Raw genomic sequence first — 17,027 nt, 5'->3', positions numbered from 1 at the left:
TTTTGCTGGGAAGTGAAACCCTCCACCTTGGACCAGGACTACCTACATCGCTTTTACATAGTCGCACACTTCACTACATTAGTTATACCAGGTTGACCTGCCTATATGTTCCTTTGTGACTGATTCATGCATTTTTAGTAAGGTATCAATCAAATCCAAATAAATGAATAAATAAATAATGGAATAAAACAAAAAAAAATCATTTTATTCAAAAATAAATTATTATTGGACTTCAGTTCCAAATGAATACATTCAATTTTAAATTGTACAACTCAGTATTCGTTTTCAATGTAATGATTCAAATTAAACAATACATATTCAATTTATGTAATTCCAAACATTTTTAAGTTGATGTAGACAATATAAAAATCTGCACATATTTCATCCCCAGAACTGATTATTTTTCCTTTTTTTTTTAAATTGTTATTAGTTTTTTAGAGAGCTGTATAACTTATTGTGTACATGACTCTGACTTTGTTTTTTTCTATACCATTTCTATATAAATAATAATTATTATTATCCTTTTAATTCTAAATGAAGCATCATGTTGGATGGACGGTTCTGAGGTTGTGGGTTCAAATCTGGGTAGCTGTGGAGTGGATTTTGCACGTTGTCTCTAAGCCTCTATGTATTTTCATGATTGGTCAATTGAAGACACTAAATTGTCTGTATTGTACAATTTCACATTTCAAACGATTTATTTCTCTTGCTACCTACATTTAATACCGAAGGAAACAACAGATTAACCCTGATTAAATACCTTTAAAAATGCAGTTAGTTAGTTTGTTAGTTTAGTTTCCTGTATGGTGGACTGCATCTTTATGTCCCGGATGTGGATGTGCCACACTGTCCAATTAGCGTGGAGGTGGAGCTGAGGGAACACCAAGCAGCCAGACGACTACTGTTCACGCCCGAGTTGAGCGCTCACAAACCGGACCTATCCACAGAAGACTCGTCGGAACACTTTGGACCGGAATAAAAAGTTAAGTTAAAAATAATAATAATCCATAGTCGCTCCAAATGTTCGTGGTGGGACAACGGGAATGACAATGATACACGTGACCATTCCATCCACGGAGAGGGAGGTGGACGAGGTGGGGAAGTCCAAAAAGGTGAGTACTTTCATCCCCTTGTGTCCTTTTTTTTGCATTTATTGGCTATCTTTTGTTCCTTTTGGTGTAGTTTGTCCGCCATTTCGGTTGTGTTTGTGTACTGGAATAAAGACGGAAACGAGTGAGCACCTGGTGGGCTGGGCGAACAGGTTGTCTCATGTTGTGATGCGTTCACAGAACATCAGGAAAAACAAATGTCTTACAGCGAACTGAACGAAGAGTTAAAATTCACTATTTTTAATTTAAAGAAAAAGAAAAAAATATTATGGATTTTTGTGACGTTTTATTAATAAAGAAAAATAGCACTGTGTTCTATAAAAGCATAATAAAACAATGCGAAAAAAGACTTGTTTTATGAAAATTCATTTTATTGTTAATTTACAGGTTTTCCTAATTTCTTTACTTTCAGTTTTAGCATGTATGTTTTTATACTGTACAATAATGTAGTGTTTTTTTGCCTATTGAAAACGTCACAAATTTTGGGCGTGTTTTTTTTAATTTATAATAGATTAATGTCGTTTTCTTTCATTTGAATTGAAAAGGTTGATTTGAGTTTCAGTGGACCACCACATTCACAAATTTGGCACCCGCAGAATTGCATATTTGTGCAATTGTTATCTCATCTCTTTTGACTAGAGTTGCTTGATATTTATTCCCCCCCCCCCTCCCTTTTAAAATAAATGTTCATGATTATTGTAAGAAATCATTTGCTTGATATGTGTGAATATCAATTGTTCAGTTTAACAAATTATTAAAGGTCTTTCCATGTGAACAACTTTGTTACTTGAAGCAGCTAAATCATGCAGTGGTCTTTGTTACTCTACTCACAGGAAAATTTTTATTGCAAATAATTTAAACGCTTTGTGTTTCTTTTCGTGCAGCTCTTTCGAGTTGAAGTGCTGTTCAACGAGAGGAAACATTTTGTGCTAAGGACGAGCAGCGAATTCTACACTCTGCACAGAAAAGTAAGTTCATGTGACCGTTCCTGCTCCGTCACACTCTCTTCGTTAGGCCTTTGGCATGTTGTTATCCAACAAGTTCGGCCGCATCTGTAATTGCAGCTCAGGAAGATCATTCAGACTCCTGATTTCCCCAGTAAAAGGAATCCTCATCTGAGGACCAAACCTCTGGAGCAGAGGAGGCAGGAGCTGGAGGATTACATCCAGGTAACGCAGAAAAATATTACACGCATTATACAGATCCCGATTGATTGTTGCCATTCGTTTGTTTTGTTTGTTAAAATGATTGTATGGAAATTGCCTGTGTTGTGTCTTTGACCAGGAGATCATCTATCAATATGAGGATGTGCCACAGGAGCTGCTGGACTTCCTCCATGTCAAACATTACCATACAGGCAACAAGATCAGCAGCATGGAGTGAGAACAATTACTACACTATAATAGGCTACTTGCTTTTAGCGGAAACGTCCGGCCCGCTAGCAGCTAATCATCGTTCACCGTTTGTCACCAGCCCTTTTTCACAGTCGTAAAATAAAGGTAGTTTGATCAATACAAATGTCGTTCACTATAAATCATGAAAAATTCAATTGAATCAATACAACTGTTGTGAAATAGTATTGGTGATAAAATAAATAACTAATAAACTTTTGATACAGATATTTTGGGTTAAATCACAATTTAACTAATAAATGGACTATGTCATCAATTGTTTTATTATACAGTGGATATAAAAAGTGACACAAAACGTGGAATTTTGAAAAGGGGTGTGTAGACTTTTTACATCCACTGTCAAAGTACAGATATGAAATAATTAAGGTCATGAAATAAATGTATATAAGTAACAGTGCCATATAAATACATTATTTTACGATAGATGACTAGCGATACCATGAAATTCTTTAAAATCTCAGGAAATGATTAGAAATGTCATTAAATAAATAATGCATACTTTTGATTATAGTGCTTTAAGGTTATAAAAGAAAGAAATGCAGGTAAATAGAACTGTCCTAAAATGTAATCAAAATTAAAAAATAAATAAAAATAATGATAAAATGACGGTAGTTAAAAAGGTCAAAGTATTAATACTTAAAAGTATAGTCATTTAAAGTTATATTTAACCATGTAAAATATAAACTTAAATGCAACTTCCATTCAAATTAATTAAATGGTATATCTGTGATGAAATAATTAAATACATTTACTGTAGTTATATGTCAAATAATAGACAATACATAGTTTTTTTTTTCTTTAATAAATTACACAGTAATTGGCTTCGTGTAATAAAATCATAGCAGCAATCCCATTGAGTTTGACTGATGCTTGACGCTACTTGACTGCAGTATCTTGAGTGATCATTTTTGTTATTGATGATAAATGAATCCCTTTGATTTCAGATCACTTGATGACCTGGACAATCAGGATTACAAGTAAATATGATCGAAACGAAATGACATGTTCACAACATGAAGATATAGAATATAGAATGTCTGTGTTTTGCCTCTCTTCATCTTGCATTTCAGATCATAGATGTATAAATACGGTAAATGATGTTAAGAAAAAATGTCAGCAAGTGGTTCAAACCATCATGCTGACCGATGAAGCTCGCAGTTAGCGTAGTTATCATAGAACACACAAGAAGTATGCTAAGCTATTTTCTTTTGTAAAGAGCTTTATTTAAATACAAGTCATCACTATAAACAAAGTACAAGGATACCTAACCTGTTTTGGTCGCGTGATGTTCTGCATTTACCGGATTGAAAAAAATATATATTTCGAGGAGAGGGGAAGTAAAAATAAACAACTGAAACAATATGGTTGCACGAGTATGCACACCCGCTTCTAACTGGGGGATGAGGCTTCTTTTAGAATACATTTGTGTCTTTCAAATTCCTGCCAAATAAAATGCCTCTGATTAACCCCAATAAAGTTCTGATGTTCTTGTAGGCAGGTTGTAGGTCACATTAATGGCAGAAAAATGTTTTAAGTGATTTATTTATGTTTGTCTCTTTTTGGTGGGGATTTAATCGGGGAGGGGGGCGGGGGGGGGTGTAGACTTCTTATACCCACTGCATTGATTGAAAAAGCTTGTAAAAGTTAATCAACTCAATAATATACATGTTTCTTTTAGTTTTCAGTTCCCGCATCAGCGCGTGATGGGATTCTTCCGGGATCCGTATGTGTCCGAATGCACATCAGGTAGACTTTCTTTCATCGTGTTTGTAAACAAATAGGTTGTAGGATACAGTACTTCAAGTGGCAGAAAGTGTGTGACGACCACGTCATGTGTCCTCTAGCGCCATCTCTCGCTCTCGCTTTGTATTGCAGGTCTACCTGATGTTGTCCTTGCGGGAGTCCTTCAGGGCTTCTACCGACGGGACGTCCGCGTCAGCTTCACAGCTCCCAGCAAGTCTGACACCAAAGTTCTCAAATGAGTGCAATGAAACAAGAAGCCATCAGAATGCATTGAAATGAGAGTTCAGTGGTTTTACCTCACAAGTGAGCTTTTTAGAGTGCCCTTTTTGAAAATTTCTTAAAACACTCTGACAGGGGCCAAACACATCCTATATTGGGTAGCATCACACCCAATTTGTGCCTTGTTCAGTATGGCTACTTGTTTGCTTTAGTGTGTCGTAATTGTGTAAATATAACACAAAGAATGTTTGTAGTTTTTTTGTTTGTTTTTTGCATTCACAAAGGCTGCTTTCTGTTTTTATGCGTGCGTGGTAACTTTTTCTCATCTCTTGTCAAATAATTGTGGTAATAAAGAAATAGATTGTGTTTTGACCTTTCAAAGTCTTGAATTTATAATTGTGCCAATGTTTAAGATAAGTTAAGATAGATTAAAGTCCTAGCATACAAGCAAGTACTAATATTAACCCGGATAGATACCTACGAGTGTCTTCCAAGAGACACATGGATGCATATAGGTACAATGCATTTATTTTTATACATAATAAAGGATGAAACTCCATCTACTGAATTTATCCTGCTCATCTAATAATAGACTGTACATCTATTTCAACATATATTTGTATTTGTTTTGTGCTAAGTGTAGCAGCACAATAGTGCCCTCTACGGGCCAGCTGCCACTGAACACCAATAGAATTTGTGCAACTCCATTCTTTCAATGTTTGTTTGTTTTAAACTCTGCCTCTTTATAAGTATTTGTTCTCTCAGAGTTATAGTACTTATAGGTCACCTTGATGGTGGGAAAACATTTAGTGAGGGTGTGACTGGTCAGAGTTCATCACAATTAAATTCCTGTTAAATGGCAGTCGTCACACACCTCCCACCATTTAAATGATCTGAGTCGCAGCACTCCCCAGCAAAGAAAAAAAAAAGTTCAGATGTTTCATTTTTGATAAACTAGGCTTTTGAACAGGGGTGCGTAGACTTTTTTTTTTTTAAATCCACTATACTCATCCAAATAATTTAGCATTCATAATATTTCTTTAACGCACTGAAAATACAAACATCGAATAAAAAACAAGCCAAATTAATTGTATTTCACATTTATCTGTTTTATACTGGTTAACGCTAACAAACTAGTGGTTTTTTTTTTTCAATAATGTTTTTTCTCTGACATGGTCGTAAGATCAGGAAAAGCGAATATGGAGTCTACAGTATTTGATGACTTATGTTTTGAGGCAGTACACAGGTGTGGTCATTCCTTCGCAGATGCTCTCAACCGTAGAAGTCCACTTCTCAACCGGCAGCGTGTGCGCATGCGTTAATCGGGAAGGCGGAAGTGTGTCTTGCTTGCTTGCTTGCTGCTGCTGCTGCTGGCTGCGTGCTGACGGTGGCGGTCGGTATCCTGTTTCTGCTCCTGCTGTTTATCTTCCTCGCCGCCTCTCGCGGGTTCAATGACGCCGACCTTCACCTTCGCCACCACGGGCAGCATCGAGCGATCTGAGCGCCCTTGATGCGGTTTTCCGGGAAACGACAACACGTTCCTCGGCGACACGTTTGAAGGCTGCAAATCGGACTATTGGTATGTTCTACCGCTTCTCTCGTCAGCCATTAAACGTTTTTTTGCTCCCGCGGTTTGAGTGATTAAAACTTGTGGTGGAGGAATTTAAATGGCAAGTCTGTATCTTAATGAGATTACGCGCTCCTCTGAGCGGCCTAGAGCTACTTACTTTTCTCACGTTAGTTGCGGCGAACTTCACTCAAAAAGACAACGATGTATGCTATAGCTAGCATTAGCAGAAACATAACACTATAATGCCACAATTCCTCGGTTCAAGTTGCAAAGTATGTTTAGTCGAACGCCGTAAAAGTTCGCGAAATGTGTAATTCAACCAGTAAAATGCAAAACTGGGGAGATCAAATCATCTTCGTCATGGGTGACGTCATTGGTTCCCTGACTTGAGTTTTTCGAAATACGCGCTTCTTATGTTTCTGCTTTGACTTGCGAGCATTCGTTTCAGATGCAAGGACTGGATTTTAAATCGCAACAAGTAAGAATTGAGCAGATCGTGAACAGTACTTCAAAAAAGAGGCTTCAAGAAGCTTTATGCCGCTCACAGTTAACATTTGCTGTCAAACTGAACATAAAGCAAATACAGTTGCTTGTTATGTACTTAAAACCATCACTTGACTTTGCTCTAGGAACATTTTCTTAGCTTAATGTAAGCGAACAACGCTTAAGGCCATAACAAATAGAATGTGTACAGCTGTAAAGTGCATATTTGAATATAAACGACACCTATTTGAACACATTGACAGACAATGTAAGCTATAATTAGACACCATTTCCTTTATCTTTCATGTACTATATCAATCAGTCAAATTCACAATAAATCATGATCCAACAACCGGTTAATTAATTTATTTTATTGCTATATGCTCCTCCTGTAAACTACAAATAATGTTCCATTTTAAAGTTTGAATGGTTGTTTCATTCAAGAAAATGGATTGAATGGATTATTTCTCCAAGGGAAGAGAATTGACTTGATTTTCATTCACTCTCTTTACATTGGCAGTGCATCATGTGGAGGAAGGCATCGGTGGCGGCCCTGCTGGCCCTGGCGGTCGGCTACCTCTACCACGGTTGCCCCGAGCTGCCCGAGCAGCTCCTTCAGTACATCGACCCGGACGGCCTCCGGTCGTCCCCGCAGAGCCAGCACCGTTTGGAGCAGGTCATTTCAGACGCATGGGACTCACTGATCACGTTGCCTACACGGCAGTGGAGCAGAGTGGCCGTCGGGTAGGTTTGACCTCTGCTCGCTGGATGTCTCGTGCCACGTTAGTGACTTGGAGGCGTGTCTGTCCTCTCAGGCATGTCGGGGCTTGACATACGCTCTTCTTAAAACAAGGAATGTGTCCTGAGCACCACAAGATCTTGTTGCACGGTACTTAGTTTTTCCCAAAGTGTCCTATGTGGGGCTGAAATTTAGGTGACAACACAATCTTTTGCTGGATGGGGTTCTCCTCGCCAGTATTTGGCGCTATACTGCGGCGGTTTGACACGCTGGTGACTCGTCATCTGCATCAGAAAGAGTCGTCGTCGTCGGTCACAATGATTTATCAACGTGCTAAATGAAATTCAGTGATCTAATGTTTCCTGTCCGCGGTTCAGGGTGAACGCCTGCGTAGATGTGGTGGTGTCGGGGGTGGGTCTGCTGCAGGCACTGGCCCTCGACCCCGGCAGCGGCCTGGATCACGAGGTGCTGCACTCCAAAGAGGACCTGAGGGAGGCCTTCGTCCATTACATGGAGCGCGGGGCGGCCGCCGAGCGCTTCTTCAGTGACAAGGAGGTCTTCCGGAGGATCGCTCGGGCGGCTGCCGAGTATCCCGGGGCCAAGGTGACGCCCGCCCATCCAGCCGCCTGTCAGCTTTCTACTACTTGGACCGTAACTCACACCTGAAACTTGAACTCTTTCTGCTCTGCAGTTGTATGTCGGAGGGAATGCAGCCCTTATCGGGCAGAAGCTGGCCACATATCCTGAGCTCATGGTAAATAAATACAAGTATGAAGGGACAATTTAGCGGGCTCCCCCTTTAGGATTTTTTGATGTAAAATACTTTTTGTATTGCATTCATCAATGTCGTTAAAGTTGCAATATAATATGGAACTTTTTTCCCCCCAAAATAACTTTACAATAAGCTTTTCATTTGACCATTTATGACTGAAATGCCTTCTAATTAGTAGATTAACACCTTAGCTGTTCACAATGGGTACTCCTGCAAGCCTCTGGCCAATAGTTTTCAGACTGGATTCGGGTTAGAATTTCCCACGCCCTGTCTGCGGATGTGACGTCATGTGCGTGGTGTGTATGTGAAGAACAGAATGTGCAGTTTCATTTTTCCTCAGCAGGTGGCAGTAGCGATTTCGAAATGGAATATTCTACGTTTAGTAGCTTTAAGTCACGGACCAGCAGATTCACATATTTAAAAATAAATAAATAAATAAATTGGGGGGGGGGGGTATGGGGATCCGCATTTTTTTCTTTTTTTTTAATAGCCCCTCCCAGTGCATTTCATTGGCCGTCACTTGTATGCAGATTGCTAATCACGGGACAGACCGGCCTCCATCCCATCCCTCCACTGTAAACCCTTCATATTTGTGGGGTTTGCCTGCACTGCAAGACCTGCAATAAATAGCAGAAATATGCAAATGATAGAATGAAAATTGTCAATCTTCAGGTTTTGTTATGTGGGCCAGTGGGACCTAAACTTCATGAGATGCTGGATGAGCAAATCGTTGTTCCGCCTGACTCCCTGCAGGAGACGGACGAATACCACCTCATCCTGGAGTACAAAGCAGGTACAGTAAAATACACTCATTTTTGTCTTTATTTCTCTTTTATACATGTGCAGTGGATATAAAATGTATATACATTAACACTTGTGTATTTATGTGATTTTTTTTTCCCCCCAGCTCTACACAATTTCTCTCACAGGTTTAACAAAAGTAAACTGTTCTTGAAATATTGCACTTTTGTTCTTGTAAATGTGCAATTCCAGTCAAAAATTTGAGTTTCTATTTTTGTAATATTGCATACTTATTTCACCTTCAAAAGATTCAAAGATGTTTTGCAGACTTGATACTGGACAAACACACACAAAAAACATGTAGTCACCAGAATAGATAAAATAATTTTAGCAGGTGACGAGTGAGCTAAAGCTTATCCCTGCTGACTTTGGGCGAGAGGCGGGATAACCCTGGACTGTTTGCGAGGGCTTTTTTCTTTTCTTTTTTTTAACGGTATGACGTAATTTTTGTTGCCAGGCGAGCAGTGGGGTTCAACGCGGGCGCCTCAAGCCAACCGCTTCATCTTCTCGCACGACGTGTCCAACGGGGAGATGAGTTCGCTGGAGACGTTCGTGGCCAGCCTGGAGGAGTTCCAACCCGACTTGGTGGTCCTGTCTGGGCTGCACATGATGGAGGGACAGGGCCGGCAGCTGTGGGAGGAGCGCCTCAAAGAGGTCCGTGAACATGTTTATTTTAACACCATGGCTGACCAATTACAGTGGTGAGAACAGTAACAAAGTAGAAATGTCTCTTCTTTACTGTACTTTGTACTTTGTGTTAAAAAGCACCAGGTCCTGGCATTCAAAATTCTCTTCTTTTTTTTCCTGAAAAAAAGCATAAACGTTAGCTTTATTTTTTTCCTGAAAAAAAGCATAAACGTTAGCTTTATTTTTTTCCTGAAAAAAAGCATAAACGTTAGCTTTATTTTTTTCCTGAAAAAAAGCATAAACGTTAGCTTTATTTTTTTCCTGAAAAAAAGCATAAACGTTAGCTTTATTTTTTTCCTGAAAAAAAAGCATAAACGTTAGCTTTATTTTTTTCCTGAAAAAAAAGCATAAACGTTAGCTTTATTTTTTTCCTGAAAAAAAAGCATAAACGTTAGCTTTATTTTTTTCCTGAAAAAAAGCATAAACGTTAGCTTTATTTTTTTCCTGAAAAAAAGCATAAACGTTAGCTTTATTTTTTTCCTGAAAAAAAGCATAAACGTTAGCTTTATTTTTTTCCTGAAAAAAAGCATAAACGTTAGCTTTATTTTTTTCAGCTGTTATTCATTAGCTCAATCTCCTTTTTTTTCTTGCTTAGTCAGTTTGTAATGTTAGGAAAGCTTTGGGAACACTTTTTGATTAGCATAAATGTTTTCGTTGCGCCAAGCTAAATGGCTATTGTTTATCATTTATAGTCAAAATAAATGTTTACTTTTGTACTTAAGTACATTTCAGAGTCTGCACTTTTACTCATGAGTCAATTCACTACCTCTTTTTTTTCCACTGTAGATATGCTTAGTACTATAACATTAGATACACCTACGCATTATGAGATCCAACAAGAGCGGATTCAAAATGTCTGCCTTTGCAAAAATTATTAATTTTATAATATTGTAGCTAATGAATAATTGTTTGATACAGCTCAGTGTTTCCCACACCATGTTAATACTTGGGCGGGCCACCCAAGAAGTTTTCAAGACAATTTATTAAAAACGTATGTAAAAAAATAAAATTAAAAACGTGTCGCGACAGGATATACCGCATGTAACGTTAGTTCGCCGTCACTCACTTATGGATCGTGAGGCTAGAGGAGATGTAGTAACAGGACTGAGACCCACCTGCCTCCCATCCCAAGTAGATTTCAAATCTGTGGGAAATGCTGCCTGAACTTGTTATGTATTGGGAGTGGCATGGCTCAGTGGTAGAGTGGTCGTCTCCCAACCCAGAGGTTGTGGGTTTGATCCCATGCCATTGTGACCACGTCAAAGTACCCTTGAGCAAGGTACTGAACCCCCAGTTGCTCCTGAGGCTGCCATCAGTAGGTGAACGAGTAGTTGAATGTAAAGCGCTTTCAGGGCCTTCTAAGGTGGAAAAGCGCTATATAAATGAAGTACCATTTAGCATTTATGAATTTCTTCTCACAAATTTGCCACTTTATAAATTCGCACGTTTTTTTTCGAAATATTGCCCCCGCCATCTATCTCTTTTTTTTTTTTTTTTTTTTTTTTACCCATTCATTGGGGGCTTATTAAATTGTCCAGGTGCAACTAATGTTGTACCCATTTTGTGTACATTGACCCGATATTTTTTGACACACTTTCAGTGTCAACATTTAAAATCTAACAAAGAAAAACGATTGACTTGGTCCCGTCTTGGCAGGCGGTGTCAGCCATATCGGACATTCGTAAGGACATCCCCATCCACTTGGAGCTGGCCAGCATGACGGACAGAGACTACATGAACAGCATCATGCAGGAGGTACGGCGTAGAAAGTCATGGAACTGATCTATTGCGTGTACCGGCAATCACAGACGCGCCATTTTTAAAGTATTAAAAGGGAGCTAATTTGAATGTTAGCACGCGTTGCGTTTCAGAAAGGTCAAACTACCACTGTACAATTAAAAAGTAAGTTTCCTATAATGTGTTCTAGGGGTGGGAATCTTTGACTGTCTCACGATTAGATTCCGATTTTTGGATCTGCGATTCGATTCAGAACGATTTTTGATTCAAAATGATTTGATTGACAAAGATTTCTGCTTCAATTTATAGCTGTGCAAAGAATCTTCATGAACTACTCCAGTCTGGTTTGCGAGACAGAATGACAAACGGAGACAGTAAAATGTATTATTTTTTTCTTTTCATTTTTTAATTTACATTTATTAAGTTTTGAATTGTAAGGAAAGTGCCTTTTTCCACAAAAACTTTGTGTGGACCGCAACTGCTACTCTATGTAGCTAGCTAATCAGTCACCCAAGTAACAAGTAACATGAACTACTACAGTATTGTTACAGTTAATATCAAGCCGTTTATTACACTCCAGTTGAGGTTAACTGTAAATCTAACCACACCACAAAACAAAAAAAATTATGCACAGTGCACACTTAAATGTAAACACACTTTGTTTCTCGAACGTAGCTAGCTCAAGGCTAACACACAATGGAAAGTGCCATTGACTCACTAACGCTAATTAGCGCGCTACTCGTGGCACTTTAGTCATTCAAAACGGCTATTTATACAAAACGCTTCAGGAATGTAAACAGAGAAACATGTTAACATTAATCACCGGCATATGCTCTTCCTACGCTGCAAAAAAAACCAACTTTTATTGGCATAACTTGATCGTGGCTTTTTCCTTCTACTCTCTTAATGTGGCTACAACTTAACAGTGTATCAGAACGCGCTGAGCCTCACTGCCCCTAAGTGGCCAAATCGTGTACAACATGAACAGCGCTCCCAGTAAAGGCACACACAAACAAGGGCAAGACGGTGTTCAATTATTTAGATAAAATTGGTTTTGGGACATTTTAAATCGATTCTGAAGCACACTAAATGAGAATCGATTTTTTTTTTCTCCCCCTTTTTAAGTCTATGTCGACTGACTGTATTCCATGCCGTCTTTGTGTCTTCCTGTTAGCAGTTCATGCCCATTGTCAGCTCTATCGGGCTGAACGAGCAGGAGCTTCTGTTCCTCTCACAGGCCGGCGGCGGACCCCACGGCCACCTCGCCGCCTGGAAGGGCGTCCCCGACGTGGGCCAGGTCAGCGACATCCTCCTGTGGATCCTGGAGCGCCACGGCCGCACCGACCCCTCGTCGGAGGCCGACCTGACCCGTGTCCACTTCCACACGCTGGCCTACCACGTGCTGGCCACGGTGGACGGTTACTGGGCCAACCAGGCGGCGGCGGTGACGGCGGGGGCGCGCGTGGCCAGCAGCCAGGCGTGCGGCACCCGCACCGTCGACGCCGCCAAGGTGGAGCTGAAGGCGCCGCTCCGCTTTCACAGTTCGGACTCGGAGCCGCGGGTGGCGCTCACTCTGGACCCGGCGGCCCCGGTGACGGCGTGGCGCCGGGGGAACGTCACTTTCCACATGACGCCGGTGTTGGTGTGCAAGCAGCCGCTTCGGACGGTCGGGCTGGGCGACGCCATCTCGGCAGAGGGACTCGTTTACTCGGAGTTAAAGAGCCGGCAGACCTTGTGAGCTGCGTCTTCCTCTGGACACTTTGAAAATCCTGCCTGTGGACACGTCACCTGCCTCCGCCGTCGGCCGTGGTGGGATTCTATGCACGAGGAAGGGGGCGGCACCCTCGTCATCTTTAAGTTGAAGGGGCTCGCAGAATTTAGTTGAAGTATGGTGTGCCTGGGGTTGCAAAAAGGTGGAAAACTTCCGGTAAGTTCCCGTAGGAAGGTAAGCTGGTGAATTTTGGAAATACAGTGAACCCTTTGTGAATTTGTTGCGTTTTTGGTACCAGATGTCATTCCTACGACGGTGTATTAGGGTCACGTATACATTTTTATTTTTTTGAGGGTGGGTGCAATATTCCAAGAAAAAAAAAAAACTCGCAAATTTGCCAGAAAAAAAACTTACAACAAATACACGTAGCGTAGCAATAGTCTAATGTGAGGATTCGTTGGTGGTGAATGGGACACTGTTTATAAAATGAAAAGGCAGGATGGACACAGATTCATTCTTGAATTTAAACTTTACTCGTCATACACGGCAGCTAGAGCGACAACACTTCCTGATCAGCTGACTAAACACTAACCAATCAGAAGCTAGCATACTTTAGGTAAATGCAAGTGAATGACAGAGAGCAGCAGATTCCACACATCAACTTAGCTACTTGTACAAAAAAAAATACCAAAATGTATGAATGTGTAAATAATAATTCTGGAAACATAAATGTACTAGTAAATATACATTTTAACAAATTAACTTAAATGCTTGATCCTCAGGATGTGGATCTTCGCAAAGCAAGTCGTCTTTGTCGCTGGCCGTATCCAACGCTTCAAAGTGCGAATGCTTAACATAATATGTTTAATCTCTGCTGAAGCAATTACTATCTCCTTATTTGAAAACCCAATCGAAAAGCATTGGCACACAATCATTCGAGTAGTACGCTATGTGTATTTCTCGTAAGTTCCTGAGTTTTTTTTTCTCAGAATATTGCCCCAGCCCTCTAAAAAAAAATGTTTTATTATATGTGGCCCTGATACAACGTCATACCTTCCTGATGCAACCCAACCTTCTTTTTTTCTTTCTTTCTTTTTTTCTATTTTATAACACTTACTCAGTAGCCAGGAATCGAACCCACACCGTCAGCGAGAAAGGCAGCATCAGCAGTAACATTACTTTTGTCTTCAAGTGGCATCGTGATGTCAAGGAAGAATGTTGAAGTGAGTTGACGGGCACATAACTGTAGGGATGTTCGATACCACTCTTTTTTTTTTCTTTTTTTTTTTCAAACTCGTATCAGTACAAGTATTCCTCTAATTTCATTTAACACAATGACCAGATGGTAATGATTCGCTTATGTGTAAAGCGGTGCGACAATTGCTCGTGAATATCAGGGGGTTCATTGTATTTCAAATTGGAAACTTTCAAGACGGAATGAATGGAAATTAACTGAGAATTGAGGGTAACATATTGGATCGTATTCAAGCATGATTTATAAACATTTTTAGCCATAAGCAGAAATCTATAGTAAAATAGATGGCTGTACAGTATGTTAATTGTTCAATTAGAAGGGGGAAAAAAAAAGTACTTTACTTGAGTGGAAGCATATTTGCATAATGTTTGTAACTCAAATTTTGGCAAGTGATGGCTCGTAACTTGACAACTTGTAAGGTAGTTGCATGTTTTTTGATCAAGAATATGCTCAAATGCTTTCCTTCAAATTTGTCTAAGGTATATAAAGAGTAAACCTTCAATGTTGTAAATTTCTGGTTGCTTTTAATTCCCTTGGAAAGTTTCCAACTTTGAAAATTCCCAAACATTTTGCAACCATGGGTGTGTCTTGAATAAGTCACGTATTCACATTTCAGGTCCACACACACACTTTTGTTTTGTTTTTTAATTATAAAAAAAAAAAAAAAGTAAAGTGTGTCCTGGCCCAAAATGACAGGAAAAGGGTAACAACCATAACAGGAAGTACATAAACCAGATGCAAATGTAAACATCACCCTCTGCAGGCTATAAACTCAGCTTGGACGAGAATAGTTGGAAACCACCAGATTTGTTCTGCTTGAAATGAGTCTGAAAACTTCTGGCGGACGTTCACCTTCTCGTCGCACCTTCTTCTTCTTCTTCTCTACTGCATAGTTAATCCTCTGACAGTGTCTGAAATGACGTCACATATTTTGACCTTCCGTGCTTAAAGACAAAGGAGTTAAAAAGGGAAATCCCAACACTCCCTTATCAGTCCACATGTCATTCCCATTTTTCCTCTCACATAACCATAAGTTGTGATTTCTGTTTCATGCAAATGTCTCTGACCGAACAGTTGGAGGCTATAGCGCCACCTGTTGCTTTGTCATGCACATGGCGACCTGCAAGTGTGTTTACATGTGAATGTACATATTTGGAAACATGTACAGTCTTCTGAGGAAAACTTCACATTTCTTCTTCTTCTTTTTTTTCTTTTCTTTTTTTTCATTTGTTGCATTTGTGGACTAAACAGGACTTATAATTCCTTTTTAGAGAGGATACAAGACACTAAAGAGTCCCGCCGCCTCTTCCCCAGGCAATTGCTTCTACTCTTTTGATGCAAAGCACAAAAATATTGCTGTGACCGTCCGAAGTGGAACATAAATCTGTACCTGGTTGACTTCCAGGTTGTTCTTATTTTTAAATCCTTTTTTGTCATGTAGTCGGCATAGAATATTTGACTGTTTGAAGGAACATGCAAACATACTGAAGATAACTGTAATTAAACTAAAAGTAAAACTACTCACCTGCAGTACTGTACTGTCACCTAGTGTTTTTTTAAAGACCGACTATCATGTGAAGCTGTGAGGTTCGTTTGTGGTTCTGGTGGTCATCACACTTTTCATCTTAAGTTTCATCGTTAAAACACAAAAAAAAGCCAAAGAAAAATCTAAATGAGTTCATCTTGCTTTTTGCAGACACGATGTTTTTAGTTTTGACGTTTGAGGCATATTTGGACAAACATTTGGTTGAAGTATGAACTGTTTGACTGTATTTTTGGTTGACTTAAAAAAAAGAAAGACAAATGTTTGATTTCATTTTTGTGCTCCAATTACCTCAGCTGGCCAGTGAAGGCACTGAATTTATGACGTCTTAATCCAAAGCCGACGTGGCGGTTTTAGTTGATCACATGTGATTCTTTGCACTAGTAGAATGGCAGGCAAAGGTGAATGTAACTACACACTAGCAAGTACAATCTAGTCAAGTCAGTTATTTGTTTCCCGTGTTCTTAACATGTCAGTAAACCCACCGCGTATGTAATGTTTTTTTTTCTTTTTCTAACCTAACTGTGATGGAAAGAAATGAGACGACTTCATAAGGATATGAAGAAACAATATTCCTATGTACAAGTTTTTTTTTCCCCCCATAAATCGAGGTGGGAAACCTTTTGTCCTATCAGCGGCCATTTTAGTTTTCTGAGGGCCATACTAAACAAAAATATATTATGCAAACATCAAATAAATGGTTATTGTTGTATACAAACATTTGTCGTTTGAATGTTTTCAGCACGGTGAGCAAGTGGAACGTTAAATTTTCAATCAAGCAATCAATCACTTTCTCAAAACTACTAAAGAATTTTTTTTTAGGATTTGTACCCTTTAAATGCTAATTTTGTTTTTTTAAATAGATAAATGTTTTTTTGGGTTTTTTTTGTTCCATGCAATAAACAGTAGGGTGTTTTGGAGTTTATTTCAAAGATGAGCACCAAACATTTGAACATTTCCATTCATTCTAAGCTGCTTTGTTTTTATATGATCAAAAGTAACCTGGCATTTAAAGGGTTTTAAATTCCTGAAAACCGTTTCAATTTGCTAAGTGTTCAAGTAATTTGATTCAAGATTTTTTTTATGTGTATTATTTTATAGCAGTTTTCGAAGAAAAAAAATGACCAATGTACTGTATTCAAATACTGTACCCTTTTTTCTGTAATTCATACGGACGTGTCCACTCCAACCGCTAAATGGCGCTCCAGACTTGAGATGGCGAGCACTTCCTGTTTAACAACAACGA

At 39.4% G+C, this 17,027-nt stretch overlaps 2 protein-coding genes across 3 annotated transcripts; both read left to right on the top strand.

Annotated features, from left to right (window-relative positions):
* Positions 1-865: 865 nt before the first annotated feature.
* On the top strand, positions 866-4,849 carry snx22 (sorting nexin 22). Its single transcript, XM_086074030.1, has 7 exons — positions 866-1,112; positions 1,994-2,077; positions 2,174-2,278; positions 2,394-2,488; positions 3,466-3,498; positions 4,200-4,267; positions 4,397-4,849. Exons 1-7 carry the CDS (start codon positions 1,044-1,046, stop codon positions 4,501-4,503), a joined length of 561 nt encoding a protein of 186 aa, XP_085930156.1. The 5' UTR covers positions 866-1,043; the 3' UTR covers positions 4,504-4,849.
* Positions 4,850-5,820: 971 nt separating this feature from the next.
* Positions 5,821-15,762, top strand: adpgk (ADP-dependent glucokinase). Of its 2 annotated transcripts, none has more exons than XM_086074770.1 (8): positions 5,821-6,062; positions 7,057-7,280; positions 7,653-7,878; positions 7,967-8,029; positions 8,720-8,840; positions 9,306-9,502; positions 11,192-11,290; positions 12,450-15,762. In XM_086074770.1, the coding sequence occupies exons 2-8, from the start codon at positions 7,063-7,065 to the stop codon at positions 13,008-13,010; spliced, it is 1,485 nt and encodes a 494-aa protein (XP_085930896.1). In that variant the 5' UTR covers positions 5,821-6,062; positions 7,057-7,062; the 3' UTR covers positions 13,011-15,762. The 2 variants fall into 2 exon arrangements, with proteins under 2 accessions (XP_085930896.1, XP_085930894.1); XM_086074768.1 differs by having other exon boundaries at positions 12,447-15,762.
* The last annotated feature ends 1,265 nt before the right edge of the window (positions 15,763-17,027 follow it).

This window comes from Leptonotus elevatus, chromosome 4 (genome assembly GCF_054856555.1).
Source record: "Leptonotus elevatus isolate MCC_2025b chromosome 4, RoL_Lele_1.0, whole genome shotgun sequence".
NCBI classification, from domain to species: Eukaryota; Metazoa; Chordata; class Actinopteri; order Syngnathiformes; family Syngnathidae; genus Leptonotus; species Leptonotus elevatus.
Note: the sequence above shows the minus strand (reverse complement) of the source record. Positions and strands in the feature narration are given on the sequence as shown.

Excerpts from the sequence above, each read along its gene's own strand:
- snx22 (XM_086074030.1), top strand. The coding sequence starts at position 1,044 with ATGACAATGATACACGTGACCATTCCATCCACGGAGAGGGAGGTGGAC. Across the intron at positions 2,078-2,173 it reads TCTACACTCTGCACAGAAAA|CTCAGGAAGATCATTCAGAC; the intron begins GTAAGTTCATGT and ends CTGTAATTGCAG. Across the intron at positions 2,489-3,465 it reads AACAAGATCAGCAGCATGGA|ATCACTTGATGACCTGGACA; the intron begins GTGAGAACAATT and ends CTTTGATTTCAG.
- adpgk (XM_086074768.1), top strand. The coding sequence starts at position 7,063 with ATGTGGAGGAAGGCATCGGTGGCGGCCCTGCTGGCCCTGGCGGTCGGC. Across the intron at positions 8,841-9,305 it reads CATCCTGGAGTACAAAGCAG|GCGAGCAGTGGGGTTCAACG; the intron begins GTACAGTAAAAT and ends TTTTGTTGCCAG. Across the intron at positions 9,503-11,191 it reads GGGAGGAGCGCCTCAAAGAG|GCGGTGTCAGCCATATCGGA; the intron begins GTCCGTGAACAT and ends CCGTCTTGGCAG.